Consider the following 16,486-nt stretch of genomic DNA (forward strand, 5'->3'; position numbering starts at 1 on the left):
GGCCTGGGCGCTGTCCCTCAGCTCTTCAGCTCAAGTTAGCACTCTACCACTTGAGCCACAGCGCCACTTCCAGCTTTTTTCTTTTTGCTTATGTGATGCTGGGGAATCGAACCCAGGGCCTCAGGCATGCAAGGCAAGCACTCTACCACTGAGCTACCTTCTCAGCCCCCAATTCAATTCTTTATTGAATCTGCAGATGTAGAACCCAAATCTATTTTCTGTATTTAGACTATGAAAAACATTCTTCATTCTGCCCATTTTGTGCTATTAGTATTGGGCTCAAATAGTTTCAAATTTCTAAAGTTGACTTTCTAATTAGAAACACTTTGTGTTATATTAAAACAAATTATGTGTTGGACTACAGTATATTTAAGTATGGATTAGGGTTCCTCTAGAAAAGGCTATGTAGCTTTTCAGTATACCTTGTAATTGATAATTTATATATGTGAGTTTTTGTGTGTATTTGTAGCAAAGTTAAGAAATGTAAATTAGAAATAAAACTATATTATATAGAAGCATTATAGAATTAGTGCTATCAACTTCTCCAGTGGCTTGTACATAAAAAAAGTAGACCTAAAAATAATATGCCATGATTGTAAAAGGAGACTGTTTGGGAAAAGGATTTATCAGTAGGAGGGAAGGAGATAGAAGACGGTGCATGTAATAGGAATACATTATACATTGTTCTGTGTGTGTGTGTGTGTGTGTGTGTGTGTGTGTAAAATCCATCAAAAACTAAAGGAGGGGAACGTGAGAGAAATTAAGAATGTAATAGGGATAGAGTTTGATCAGAGGACATTATAATAAAATCCATCAAAAACTAGAACAGGGGAACATGAGAGAAATTAAGAATGTAATACGGATAGAATTTGATCAGAGGACATTATATGCATGCTTTAAAAGTTACAGTGAAGCTCGTTTTTACAATTTATGCTAATAAAAATAAACATGTGCCTACAGACTGTTTAAAAATCAGCATAAGATTTTTTTCCACAGTCTGTATGTTTCAAAAGCTCTTAACAAAAAAAAATAATACTTCAAGTGGAACTCTAGTGGCTCACCCTATAATCCTAACTATTTGGGAAGCTAGGGTTGTGATTTAAGGATAGCTTGGAAGAACAGTTAACCAGATTCTTTCTGAGAGGGGAATTAGACGTGGTAGAGAACACCTGTTGTCCTAGCTACTGGGAAGTCTAACAACTGGATTGTTAGACCATAGATAGATTTCTGCCCTGGTATACCAGTATCAAAAATATCGAGCAAAAAATCAAAGCTTGAGATATAAATCAGCTTTAACTATCTGTTTAGAAAGCTTGAGGTCCTGAATTCAAATATCCTCACATGAAAACACACACACACACGCATGCACTCATACATACAAAAGTCTTTAAAAGTAAGGCTGGTATCAGGCTAATAACTAGCTGGGTTTTGTTTTGTTTTCCCCCAAGAATTATCTTATTATTGTAGTGACAGGCAATAGAGTAATGCAAGCTTTCAGTGTCCAGAAGAAAATTTCATTTTAAGGTCACTTTTTTTTTCTTTCTTCTTCTTCTTTTTTTTTTTTTTTTTAATTCTAGAGCTTGAACTCGGGGCCTGAGCATTGTCCTAGAGCTTTTATGCTCAAGGTGAAGCACTCTACCACTTGAACCACAGCTGCACTTTTGAGTTTTTTGGACATTCATTTGGAGATAAGAGTATCACATGCTTTCTTGCCCAAGCTCTTTGAACTGTCATCCTCAGATATCTCAGCTTCTTGAGTAACTAGGATTACATACATGAACTACCAGTGTCCTACAAAGATCACTTTTTAAAACTATTTCTTCTTTCACACAGTTAAGCTTTACATGTTCAATTTGTTATACATTTAATTTTAGTCCCTATTTGAGACACTCAAATTTAAGAAATTTAAGAAAAATAATTCAACTTAGTGAACTTTAACATTTGTTGTCTTTTGCATGGGTTTATGTTAGATGGAAGATGGTGCCCCAAAGCATATCATCCAAATGACAGGATTTAAGATGGAAGAAAAGGAAGCTCTAGGAAAATTGCTTTTAAAGCTAGATTGCACTTTTATTAAGAGTGAGGTAAGTACTAAAATCTTTCAAAATGTTCATTGTAGCTGAAAAATAGAATTAACATACTGCGTTAAGAATGATATAGTGTCACTTGATAATTGTAAGAATAGTATGTGTTATTAAGTAAATATCACATTAGTAATATTTCTTCACATGAATTTTTCCCCTTCAGAAATATAAAAATTGTACACATCTTATAGCTGAACGCCTGTGCAAGAGTGAAAAATTTTTAGCAGCTTGTGCAGCAGGTAGGTAAACCACCTTTCTCTAGCCCCTGAAGAAAACTTCATGTTAAATGCTAAAGATAAAGTGCCTTAGTTCCTAGAAAGTTAGCATGTTTATTATAGCAAATGTAAATTTGTTTTCTGTAAATTTGTTTTATTGAAAATTTGATGCATTTTTGCTTTATTTTTCCTCTGAGTAAAATTTTGTAATTATAAATTTATAAAATATAATTTATAAAATAAATAAATTTATAAAATTATAAAACTCAAAAATATAGTAAATAGAAATAATAATTTGCCAGAGATTTAGTGTGTACATCTAAGAAGAAAACACTTTAATGGAAAGATTGACATAAAAGACAAAAGAATAAGCTTCTTTTGATGACTTAGTTATTCTCCTCATGTTCCTTTTCCTTCATCTTGTCATTGCAAGGAATCGGTGTTTTTGTTCTCCTGCTGTTCCTCTCCTTTCTTTGATATGAAGCAATAGTCATTCTTTCTTAGTTTACTATATACTAAATTTGTTAGGACTTAGTCTACTGTCTCCTTTGTCATCATTAATATTGCTATGTCTTTCTCTACTATGGTTGATGTTGTAGTCTACTGATTTCCAAAACAAGTTTTTAAGTGTATATAACTAGGAAAGCCTACTTTTTAAAAATTAATTTGTCAAATAAACTATGTGGATTTATTGTTAACTTCACAAATGATAGCATGCATTTTCCCTGATTAATAAAATATCATTGATACTCAAACTACAGAATGTTGTCTATGAAAATTATAAACAAATTTAACATCCGTAATGATGCTGTGGACATTATTGAAAAAATTCTTAGCATAGGAGGAAAAATATAAATGTAATACAAATAGCAAATGAGTAATGATTGAGATACTCCTATATTTTTGGATTTTAAAGCTTTAGATTTATATTCACTTGTAGTTATTTGAAATAGAAACAATTACATACAATGTTCAGTGATGATAAAAAGCCTCATTCTCAAAATGTAGTTCAGAGGTAATGTTGGCAGCATAATTGTTACATGTTGTAAATGTTGGCTTTGATTTGATTTGATCTTTATTGCTTATCATTTATCAGAACCAAAATTCTTTCTGTGATGAACTGTTCATTTCTTTTCAGGAAAGTGGGTTCTGACTAAGGACTACATAATTCATAGTGCCAGAAGTGGCAGGTGGCTTGATGAGACAACTTATGAATGGGGATATAAAATTGAAAAGGATTCTCATTTTTCACCTCAAATGCAGTCTGCCCCTAAAAGATGGCGTGAAGAGCTAAAGCGCACTGGTGCTCCAGGAGCTTTCCACAGATGGAAAGTTGTCCTCCTTGTGAGAGCTGATAAACGCAGTGATTCTCTTGTAAGGTAGGATGAAATCTCATTAATTCCAGGGAAATGAATGGTAAAACAGTGTTGGCACAAAATTACCCTTTGACTTTTTTTTTCAATTAACAGTCAGAATGAACTATAGTGATTTATTCTTTGATCTCCTAGGCAATCCTTTATGTAAACATATGTATCTAATAGAACAAAATCTATCTTCTAGTATTTAGAATATTTGGGTGTTCACTATTTTAGTGTACATGTTATTTCTTTTGGCCAACTCCTTTACACAAGTATAATTTATAGATAATGAAAAGCTTCCATTTTAAGTGTACATTTTGATGTTTGGACAAATTTATACATCCATATTAGCCTCACTATATCAAGATACTTGTATCCTATGTTCCCTTAATTTTGGCCACCAATACAAGTATCTACTGGTTTCGTATATTCCCTTAATTTTGGACCAACAATACAAGTTTTGGACCAACAATAATGGTTTCCTTCTTGTCACTACTGATTACATTTGTCTATTTTTCCCCTGAGATTTATACATATAGGAACATAGTGAATATATTCCTTTGATATAACATCACTTGCTTTATATAATAGAGATTTAGCCATGTTGTTGAAAGTTTCAGTAGAACGATTTTTTTGCTTTTGAATGAAATGTTCTTAATATGTTTTTTAGGTAAATATGGTCTAAAGTATATTTGAAGTTCAGCTGTTTAAAGTTGTCTGAATTATGTGTCCATGGTTGCAAATGGTACATTGAAGTTTTCTACTGTAATACTGTATTATAATTTCTCTCTCTCTTTAGATCTTTCACTATATGCTTTAGGTATTTAGATACTCTTAAGATTCAATACATATATTTTATTATAGACTCTTAATTGACCCCTTAATTATTGTATAATGATCTTTGTCTTTTTGTGTCGTTTTTTACTTGAAGTCTCTCTTGTCTGATAATGAGTATATTTACTCTTGTTTTCTATTTGTTTTAATTATCCTTTTGTATTCCTTTGTTTTCAAAGTGTGGTCTTAAATGTTGAATGTTACCCTAATAGGTAACATATAGTTTGGTTAAAATTTTTTTGGTTTTTGTTATTTTGCATTGGCTATTTCATGTCTTTTGATTGGAAAATAGTCTATTCAGAAAGTAATTATTGATAGTTAAGAATTTACTAATGCCTATGTAATTAAACTTCCATAAAGAAATTGAAAAGGCAGGTTTAGGAAACCTTCTAGAGAGCCAAACATTTTTAATGTTTGGTGCATGGGAAAATTCGGGGCCTTCTAAATGCCAAACAACCACTCTACGACTTGACTTCTACACACAGCCCTTCAAGCTGGGTGTAACATCTGCATCATGTGTTAGTGTGTACCATGATTTCTTCTTAATAATGATTTTGGGGTACTTGCCCCATTGTGTACGTCTTATACTTTTTACTACTATTTTTTTCATGGGTTTGATCTCAAAGCCTTGTTAGGCAGACATTCTACCTCAAACCAGTCTTTTTTGCTTTAGTTATTTTTGGGTGGGGTGGGAAGGAAGATAGGGTCTCACATTATTTTGCCTGGGACCAGCCTTGGACTGTGATCTTCCTTTGATATATCTGTGCCTCCATAGAACTTGGATATAGTTGTACACAATCATACCCACTGTGTTTGTAAGCTGGGAGTCTTGCCCATATTTGTGCCTGGGCTTGCTTCGAACTGTGGTCTTCCTGATTTCTACTGCTCAAATAGCTGAGATTCTAGGCATTTGTCAACATGTTTGGTCCTACATTTTGTTGTATACCAGACATCTTATGTACAGTAATACAGGCTGGAGTGAATAATATTCATATCCAAAGTTAGCCTACTTCTTTTGTAAGGCCGTTTATCTGATCTTATCAGTGGTTGGAGTGGGTTTGAGTTTTGCTATTTGTACAATTTTATTTGGTGAATGACTTTACCTTACAGTAGCAGACTCTAGTTTCTTTGTGCTTAATGTGGACTTTGGATCTCCCATCTGTCCATGTTTTACCTTCCCCTTTCAACAATCTTTTACATAATACTTGATTACATATGGATTCTCAGTGCTCTTTGCCTTGTGATCATTTTTCTGCCAAGGGTTTAGATTGTTATATTTTCAGTTCTTCACTCGTCAGCATTCTCTATTATTTATTGGTCCATGAGGTTCAGGCCATGTTAGAATTTGCGTTTTTATTTGTGTAATTCATCCCCCTCTCCACCTAGTCAAATACTGCCTTGTTTCAGAGGGTCCTTGCCACCAATATTAGACCTCTGCTGTTTGTTGGTTAGAAGGTCCTAGCCCCAAGTGTCAGTTTTATCACTTTTTTGGTATAAATAATTTTGGCTTTTTGTTGTTTAAGAACAGTGGGGTCTTTTTCTAGACTGGGAAGCAGGAGGTTTTCCTATACCTTCTATCATTCCAAGAAAAGCAATGTGTTTTCCCTGCTGTGGTATGAGGAGGGAAGAATCTTATTCTCCAAATATCTAAAGGTTTTTGCTTTGTATGAGAGAAGAAAAGGAAAATGCTCTTGTGTCTATATTTCAGTTATATCCAGTTCCCACTAGCCACCTGTACTTACCTAGGAGGCTCTCTTTTAACTGCCCCAATTTATTTTACTTTATTTTATTGTCTGTCGGTTGTGGTGCCTGGATGTTCTCCTTCAGCTCTTGAGCTCAAGGCTAGTGATCTACCACTGGAGCCATATCACCACTTGCGGTTTTCTGGTGGTTTACTGGGGATAGGAGTCTCACGGACTTTTCTGTCCAGGCTGGTTTTGAACCACAATCCTCAGATCTCAGCCTCCTGCATAGCTAGGCTTACAGGCATGAGCCACTGGCATCCGGCTGCCCCCATTTTTTTTCATGAGTATTTAATTGAGGCTTGTTGCAGAGTTTGTGAATGAATGCCAGGGAGTGTGTGTGTGGTGGCGGGGGGGTGTCTGTGTCAGTTTTCTAACCTGTCATATTAGCTATACTCTGCCTTTAAATGTTTTAAAATTTTTACCAAATTCTCATGTACTATAGTGAAAGCTACTTCTTTCTGCTAAAAGTGAAATCATTTGGATAGCCAGTCTTTTTCATAAAGGGGCTCATTACTCTTTGGAAATCAGCTTACTTGATTGACTTCTTATCTTGGTTATCGTTTGAATGCCAGGAAAATAATGACTTTGAAGATCATTTGGCTTTTTCTTATTGTTAGATAGTAGTAATGTTGCTATCTAAATCTTAAACAGCAGCAGAACTTCTTGAAATCTTCTGGATATGTGTGTTTTTGTCTTCTAAGTCTAAAGAAAAACTAAAGGTTACTATTTATGTATTTATTTTTGGCTGATGCTTGGACTTAAACTCAATGCTTCATGCTGACCAGCTTGCTTACATGGCTGGTGATGTATCACTTGAGCCATTCTCCAGCCCAGATATTTGTTTTTTATTGTGAAAATACTGTACAGAGGAGTTACAATTATATGGGCAAGATAATGAGTACATTTCTTATCAAGCATTGTAGCTTCCTCCTTTGTTTCCCCTTGCCATCCCTTCCCATCCTTCCCTCCCACCCCCCCACGCAATCCTTCCCGCCCCCCCTATTTAAACGATTTTTTTCCCCTTCCCCTCCACAGATTATACCGACATCAAATACAGTGAAAGCAGGGGCTATACTGTGGGGGAGGGATGAAAGAACAAAAACATTTGAATACATATCTTAGGGTTCATTTCCCTACCATCAACTTATCTGACCTTTTCTGCTTGACTCAGAGATGTACTAGATATTGCAAATAAGGGAAACCATGGGATCTATGTTTCTTTGGGCCTGGCTTACTTCACTTAATAGAATTTTTTCCAAGCCTGTCCATTTCCTAACAAATGGGCAATATCATTCTTTCTCATGGAGGCATAGAATTCCATTGTGTATATATACCACATTTTCTTGATCCATTCATCTACTGAGAGGCATCTGGGTTGGTTCCATATCTTAGCTAGGGTAAATAATGCTGCAATAAACATAATTGTGCTGCTGGTAGCTTTAGTGTGGTCTTGTTTGTAAACATTTGGGTAAATGCCCAAAAGTGGATTGCTGGGTCATAGGGGAGTCTTTTGAGTCTATGTGGAGTCTTTTGAGGAACCTCCATACTGCTTTCCAAAGTGGCTGAACAAGTTTACACTCCCACCAACAATGCAATAGGGTTCCCTTCTGTCCACATCCCCTCCAGCATCTGTTGTTATTAGAGTTCTTGATTTTAGCCATTCTAACTGGAGTGAGGTGATATTTCAATGTTGTTTTGATTTGCATTTCTTTTATGGCTAGGGAGGTTGAGCATTTCTTCATGTGTCTATTGGCCATTCTTCTTTCCTCTTCAGAGAAGTTTCTCTTTAAGTCTTTAGCCCACTTATTTATTGGGCAGTTGTTTCTTTGAGGATTTGTTGTTGGGGGATTTAATTTTTTGAGTTTCAAGTATATTTTAGATCCAGCCCAAATATTTTAAGAGTTAAAGTTTTTAAGCTTGTTAGAGGATTTTGCTGATTGGTTTTATCTTCTGTGGTCCAGAATGAGTTTGTGAAGATACATTGCCTTCCTGGGTAAGCTGCTTCCTTGAACTTCCTTTGTTTTTCTTCTGACTTACTGCCATTTCAGTGGGAAGTACGTTAATATTCTTGATTTTTTAAATCCTTTCCCATATCAATATGGGTAAGTAAAAATAACATCTGTGCTGAAGAACCTAACACTTTAAGGAATTAGATCCTAGTGCCTTAGGAAGTCATTGATACAGATAATTTGACTAATAGACAATTTTTCTAAAACACTTTTTACATTTTTATTTAGGGTTTTGGAGGCGGGAAAAGCAAATATTATTTTACCAAAAAGTTCACCAAGTGGAATAACTCATGTGATTGCCAGTAATGCAAGAATCAATGCTGAGAAAGAAAAAGATAACTTTAAGGCTCCATTTTATCCAATTCAGTATCTAGGGGATTTTCTTTTAGAGGTGAGTAAACTAAATAGTAGACATTGTTAAATGTTTATAAAGTAGTAATATAGTAAAATACAGTCATCCCTCTGTTTTGCCAAGGGACTGATTTCAGGGATACCCTTCATATAGCAAAAACCATAAACGTTCATATCTCAAATCCCTTAGATATAAAATGGCTCAATATTTGCATATAGTCTCTCTCTCTAAATATATATCTATGTCTATATCTATACATATCTTCTTGTATATTTTAAACCACCTCTAGATTACTGTAAAGACTAAGAGATTGTAGATGCTATGTAAATAGGTACTACACGGAGCCATAACAAGAAGGAAGCTAAGTTCCAAATTTTGAAAACAATCATAATTAGAAGTAAAATAATTTTTAAGATGATTACTCTCAGTTACTTAAACATTCAAGAATACCTCTTGCAGATTTGAAAGAAGCTTATCTTGAGTTTCTACTTCTGTTTTTAGTGCTTTAGTGGTATATACATCAAAATAATTTTGAGCATTTTAATATCAGAATATAATAAAATAGCAGCAAAATATTATTTCAAGTTTTTTTCCCTCCCTTTGGAAAGGAGAGGTTTTTTTTTTTTGTCGGTCGTGGGGCTTGAACTCTGGGCCTGGGCGCTGCCCCTCAGCTCTCCAGCTCAAGGCGAGCGCTCTACCACTTGAGCTACAGCGCCACTTCCGGTTTTCTGGTGGTTTATTGGAGATAGGAGTCTCACGGTCTTTCCTGCCCGGGCTGGCTTTGAACCGCGATCCTCAGATCTCAGCCTCCTGAGTAGCTAGGATTACAGGCGTGAGCCACCAGCACCCGGCAGGAGAGGTATTTTAAGGGGTTATATTTTTCTGCCTTTTCCATCTATCTCCATCTCCCTACTTGATACAAATACCAATTTTCAAGTTTTTGGATAATGAATCAAACTCTAGAAGACATCTCTAGTATGTCTAAAACCAACCTTAATTCAGAACAATTTTATTAACTATGTTTTTTTCAATAGATACTTCATCTTTTTACTTAATACTTTATGTTAGAGACCTGAAGTAACTCTTGAAGCCTTTCTTTCCATAACTCCTCACATCTTACCAACTACTAAACCCTATTGATTTTCAAATGTCTCTTGAATCAGACCATTTTGACCTTTCTGTATCAACAACACACCAAATTCATCATGTTTTGCTCCTGGCATATACCAAATACTCTACATTTTTATTAATTACACCTGCCTTTTTCTTTGCTAGTTTATTCAAAAATTTTTATGAAGTAGTTCTTATCTGTCATTTCCTTAGTTAAAACCCTTCAATAACTTTCCATTACCCTCAGTTCTTAAATATTTTAACATTTACAACTTTACAGAATTTTTCTTCCTCCTACCTTTTCAACTATTCCCCTGGTCCCCTGCTTTTTTCTGTTCACTGTGCTGTAACAAAAATTCCCTGTCAGTTTCTTAACAGAAAAGCCGCTTCTTACTTAGTTATCTTCCCAAATGTATTTCTCTGCCTGAAAAGTCTTTCCTACTATTTTACTCCCTTTGCTTTCTGCTTTTTCTTCATTGTTCATATTTCTGTTGAGGCCTTTTAAAGAAATCCAATTGACTGACCCCTTGATCAGTATTTTTGATACTTTCGATTCATCTACATAGCCGTTTTTATAGCTTTTTTTGTTTCATAATACATAAAATTAACGTGTGATTAACTGACTAATTAACTATTATTTCCCTACTTAAACAAAGCTTCTCAACATGAAAGATAACATCTATCTTTAATTATATCATAATCACTTTACATAGAGCCTGGAAAATGGGTTCTCATTTAATTTTTAGATTAAGAGAGAAATTGTAAAAGCCTTTGAGTCTTCAAAGGATATGTGTAATATATCATTCTGTAATTACCTTTCCCTAGTGAGTATCTTCTATGTAGATTGGGAATTTTACCTTAGTTCAAGGAATGGATCTACGTGGACTATGGATAATGTCATTTTCCTTCACAGCAATTTGTCTAGGAACGAACTGAATCATTTCAGTCAATTAGACATGGAAAGAAGTATGTAAGAGCTAAGAGTGTTCCTCATTCAAAAAAGAGAACCATTGGCAAGCTTGTTCTGTGAGATGTCAACACAGATCAAAATAATTTAAAGTCTTAGTAGTTGCCATTCTTTGACCATGAGTTTTGCAACTTGTAATATTAAGTCAATACTATAGACAGCAGATGTATAGATAAAATTATTTATGTTTTTTCTTTCAAGAGAATTGCTATCTTACAAGTGGTAATTCTTGTCATTAACAACTGAGAAAAGTAATCCAAGAAACAATCTGTCTATAATTCTATCAATAATCTGACAGTTTTTCTGTTTGTTTTTTTTAAATTTAAATAGTTGTACAAAGGAGTTACCATTTAACAAATCAGTTTATGAATACAGTATACTTGATCAGTTTCACCCTTTCAACATTCTCATCCCCCTAACTACCTCTTCCTTACTCTTCTTAATCTTGTAGGATATGCATTGGGTTCCTGACTGCCTTCTTCTTCTCTTTGCCTTTTTATTTACCAACCCCTGTCCATTATCCTTTCAAATACTACTTCCTGGTGCTTGATTTTGCTTAACTTTAACTTTGTCTTTCTAAGTGATTACACTATTTGAGTTTTCCCTTGAATCTACCAAATTTCAGTTAATACATCTAAAAAAAATTTAAAGTAGATTATGACTTTAGCTTGCATAATGACTACATAAAATATTTTTATCTTCATTATTAAAAATACTTATTACTAGACAAAACTTAACCTTGAAACATACAAAAATTACTTTGTTATTCAGAACTTTTTCTATAGTAATTGGTTCCTTGAAAGATTTTTACCAGTGTTCAATAAATCTGTTTTGGATGGGTATGTCATATATACTTGTTTATTTAAGTATTATATTATTATTTAAGGTGAATACTCTAAGGTGTTTATAATGTTGAAATTATACTTAATTAATTGTTTTAAACATTTATGCATACATACAGAAAGAAATTCAGAATGATGAAGATTCCCAAACCAAATCTCTTTGGACTGAACATGGCAATCAAGAAAAAAGCAAAGATTTTGGGAATGATATGAGGTTGCTTGAAATAAATAGTGCTTTAAGAGAGACCATGTCTAGAACCCAGGTAAAATCTCATAGGTCCAATAGTGTACCTTTCTGGTTTTTCATACAGAATTGTTTGAGAGTCTATACTTGATGAAAATAATATTACTGGTCATCTAGAAGCTTAATATTTGAACCCTGTATTTTTAGTCTGACTTGAGCATACTAGAAAATTACTATAGAAAATATCTGTAGGAACTTTTGTTGAATATACACACACACACACACACACACACACACACACACACACACGCATACATATATACATATATATATCATATAAAGAAACAAAATCCCTCAATGTACTATATTCTCAGCACAAAGTAATTACTTAAAACTCCCCTGTATGTTTTACTGTGATGTTCTATAAAGCTTTTTTTTAACCTTCTGTGTACTCATAATTCATCACCTAAATTCAAGTATTTACATTATGTAGAAACAAACTTTGAAAAAACTGAATTTTTGTTACCATTGAAAATAAATTGGGGGAGGGGGAAGAAGGTGGGGAGGGAAGGGACGGTAGGGAAAAACAGAGGGGGTAATAATGCTTGATAGAAGTGTATTCAATACCTTACTCATATAACTGTAATTCCTTTGTACAGTATCTTTACAATAAAAATATATATATTAAAAAAGAAGATAAACCAAAAGAACAGAGGACACAGTAATTATAAAATACATTTTTCATCTGCAATATGTAAAGAAATGGCATTATTGGTTGTACTCATAGAAGAGCTATTACTAGTTTATGTTTAGTTTCATACCTTGCTTTATAAATGTACTGTAGTTAATTCATTAAATCATTAAAAATGATCACTAACTTACATTAGTCTAAAATAAAATACTTCATTGTAACAAGAAAGAAAATTTAAAAACTCAGGGCCTGGGTACTCCTCCAAACTTCTTTTACTCAAGGCTAGCATTCTACCACTTGAGCTACAGCACCACTTGTGGCTTTTTCTGTGTATGTGGTGCTGAGGAATAGAACCCAGGGCATCATTCGTGCTAGGCAAGCACTACCACTAAGCCACATTCCCAGCCCCAAAATTACTTCTTGAAAAAAAATTAGGAATAAGTTGGAACCTTTTAAATTGCATAATTCTTTAAGAAATCATATATGGTAAGATTTTCTAGAACTTTCGAGGCAGAAAATACTTCTTATATTTTTTTCCTGACTATTCCAAAGCACAGACTATTCTGTGATCTCATGAACATGTTTTAACAAAAGAATTTTTTTTTTTTTTTTGTCGGCGGTGGGGCTTGAACTCTGGGCCTGGGCGCTGTCCCTCAGCTCTTCAGCTCAAGGCTAGCGCTCTACCACTTGAGCTACAGCGCCACTTCCGGTTTTCTAGTGGTTTATTGGAATAGGAGTCTCACGGTCTCTCCTGCCCGGGCTGGCTTTGAACCACGATCCTCAAATCTCAGCCTCCTGAGTAGCTAGGATTACAGGCGTGAGCCACCAGCGCCCGGCAACAAAAGAATTTTTGAGTTGACATTTTTATTAATTTTTTGTTGGCTGACATGTTTAGATATAGAAAGAACTATAAACTGATGAATTTATTAAAGTGCCTCTGCCATGTATATAAAACTTCAGAATTTTTATTTCTAAATTAAATTTCTTAGTGAATAAGCAAAATGGTTTGAAGTACTCCTTACTCTCTCTGAATTATGCATACAGGTAAACAAAAATTAAGTGAGGATATAAATTTAGTAAAAGCCCTAGTGAATCTTTCTGCTTCATCTGGTATAATGTGTACTGTAACTCACAGGACACTTTTGCTTTTTATATTCTTGTATATGTGTTTCACAGCATTTGTCTTTTTGACTTTTTTTGTTGTGATTTGCATTGTTTTTGTTGAGGGTCTGTTTAATCCAGTCTAATTAAAAGTAATTTTATAAACATGCAGAAAGAAATACAAAATCATGATGAAGACGTTAATAGTAGTTCTGTTTTGCATGAACATCATAAAAAAGAAAAATTCAGAGAATCCAGTAAAGATTTGAAATTTGTTAAAATGAGAAATACCTTCAAAAGGCATACATATGGAAATCAGGTAAAAATTCTACAAATTTAAAATAAATATATGTATATTCCCCAACTGTTTTCTATATTTATCAAATATAGTGAGTGATCAAATTACTTGAGAATTATATATGCAAATATACTTATAAAATGTCTTGTAGACTTTCAAAAACATAGATTAAAATGACTGTTTTTGTACCCACTGTTAAAAAAATAGCATTACTAGAGTTTGAAGAATGTTTTCTGTCCTTCCCTTCTTTTTACCCAAATTATTCTGTATTTTAGAATTTGTGTTAATAATTTTCTTGTTTTTCATTATAATTTTACCAGTTGAGTTTATTCCAAACAATATATCATGTTATTTACATATATGAATATTTTGTTTCATACAATTTATAGACATTTTTTGCTGTTATCTTTATTTCATTGTTTGACAATATCACAATTATGTCCTCGATTACTGATAAGAATTTGAGATTCTTTTGTTGGTTGATTGGTTTATGAAATTATGAACAATGCACATTCTCATGTGAATCTTGATATGCATGTTTGGGCATTTCTCTAGCTGCAGGTTTACTCCTAGGATAGAAAATAGGGGCATGTTCATCTATACTAGGTAAAGCTCAACTCTTCACCTAAATGTTCTTCTATATAAACATTACAACAGTAAATTTCCTATTTTTAAGGCTTTTTATTGTATTGTAACTTACTATTTTTGAGTTTGTTTTGTTTGTAGCATGTATAATTCATATTGTAATTTATATAACTGTAAAAATATGTGTAGAAGGAAACAAAGAAAAAAGAAGATATTCAAAGAAATTATACTTTGAGGAGAAAACGCAGAAAAGAAACTGAGGGCAAGAATGATGTTGGACATGATACAATCAAAAGTTCCTTTAAAAAGCACATATATTACAGAGATCAGGTAAAATTTTAGATTCATCTCTTTTTCCTAATCTAACCTAGACAGATAATCATAGTTTTATGTTTTGTTAATGCATTAAATATCACTCATATGACTTATTAAAGGATCTCTTTTAATTAATCTAACAATGTTATAATTAACATGGTCACTAGTAAAAATATTTTAAAGGAATACAAAAAGAATTTGTTAGTAATTAATATATTCATTTTAATTTTGTTTTTCGTGAATATAACAACAAAAATTTTGGAAGGCAGAGTGAATTCTTAAAAATCAATAACATTTTAAAATTTGGTACGTAATTTGAATAATGCATTCTATTACAAATTTGGTCATTAATCATGCTCTTTCCTAGTGTACATACCACTCATAATAAAAGTTTATCTTTTAAATAGGATTCTTCTTAGATAAATTATTCTGAAGATATAATTTAACTTTATGTTCTAAGCTGCAACATGTTTCTATAAGTTAAGCATTCCTAATCTATATATCATAAGCCCTAAAATGTTTTATGATCCAACACTCTGTAATAGATTCAGTGCTATAATTTTGTGGCATGAAGCAGAAAATAACACATGAACTCATAGATTGCAATAAAAATTAGGACCTAGGCATAAAAATATTGTATAAAATTACACACACACACACACACACATACTCACACTCACGTAGGCACAGTGACTCGTGGTCTATAATCCTAGGTACTCAAAGAGGCTGAGATCTGCAGATTATGCTTCAAGGTGAGCTCACACAAGAAAGTCCATTGAGGGTCTCTAGTTAAGTACTAAAAATGCCTTAAGTTGAGCTGTGGCTCAAGTGGTAGAACACTGCACTTGAACAAAGACAGTGCCCAGACCCTGAGTTCAAGCCCCAAAACCAACACACACAAAAAAACTTTCTGTGTATGTGTGTGAAGTATACATAAAACATAAATGAATTTGTGTTTAGACTTGGGTGCTGTTCCAGAAATATTTTATTACAAATATTCAGATATTCCAAAACTGAAAAAATTCAAAATGTGGAATACTTATGGTCCCAAGTATTTCAGATAAGGAATCTGCATATAAAGGTAGGTAGGTAGGTAGGTAGGTAGGTAGGTAGGTAGGTAAGGTAGGCAGGCAGGCAGGCAGACAGGCAGACAGACAGAGATATTTAAAAGGACATTCAGAACTGGGTGTTGGTGGTTTATACTTACAAACCTAGGTATTCTGGAGGCTGAGATCTGAGGATCATGGTAAAGCAAGCCTAGGCAGACAAACCTGTGAAACTCTTCAGTTAACCAGCAAAAACTGAGAACTAGAGACTTGACTCAGTGATATAACAGAGCCATGAATGTAAAATCCCCAGTTAAAGCACAAGGCTCTAAATTAAAAAAAAAAAAATCTGACCAAATAAAGGAAGTTCAGAAAATGATAAATGTAAATAAAAGTTTTATTTATTGTGAACATAGGAACAATAACGAAAAAGAGGTCTTAGAAAAGATTTAGTAGAGTTTAAAAAAAGTATTTGAGGGCTGGGAATGTGGTTTAGGGGTAGAGTACTTGCCTTGCATGCATGAAACCCTGGGTTCCATTCCTCAGTACCACATAAACAGAAAAAGCCAGAAGTGGGACTGTGGCTCAAGTGGTACAGTTCTAGCCTTGAGCACAGAGAGGCTTAAGGACAGTGCCCAGGCCCTGATCTAGGACTAACCAAAAAAAAAAAGAAAAATATTTGAAAGAAAGCTAGGCAACTGTAATCCTAGGTATTTAGGAGGCTAAGATGTGAGTGTCAAGATGTAAGGA

The 16,486-nt window shown here is 33.7% G+C and overlaps 1 protein-coding gene across 3 annotated transcripts in view; it reads left to right on the top strand.

Moving 5' to 3' along the window:
- Window positions 1-16,486, top strand: part of Ankrd32 (ankyrin repeat domain 32) — a 69,099-nt gene that overhangs the window by 16,876 nt on the left and 35,737 nt on the right. For all 3 annotated transcript variants that reach the window (XM_013022083.1, XM_013022081.1, XM_013022082.1), the window contains exons 2-8: window positions 1,971-2,084; window positions 2,248-2,323; window positions 3,438-3,678; window positions 8,474-8,636; window positions 11,636-11,779; window positions 13,665-13,811; window positions 14,565-14,705. In XM_013022083.1, the coding sequence (XP_012877537.1) occupies window positions 1,971-2,084; window positions 2,248-2,323; window positions 3,438-3,678; window positions 8,474-8,636; window positions 11,636-11,779; window positions 13,665-13,811; window positions 14,565-14,705 (1,026 nt within the window). The remainder of the gene's footprint in view (window positions 1-1,970; window positions 2,085-2,247; window positions 2,324-3,437; window positions 3,679-8,473; window positions 8,637-11,635; window positions 11,780-13,664; window positions 13,812-14,564; window positions 14,706-16,486) is intronic.

The sequence above is a fragment of the Dipodomys ordii genome, unplaced genomic scaffold (assembly GCF_000151885.1).
Source record: "Dipodomys ordii isolate 6190 unplaced genomic scaffold, Dord_2.0 Scaffold59, whole genome shotgun sequence".
NCBI classification, from domain to species: Eukaryota; Metazoa; Chordata; class Mammalia; order Rodentia; family Heteromyidae; genus Dipodomys; species Dipodomys ordii.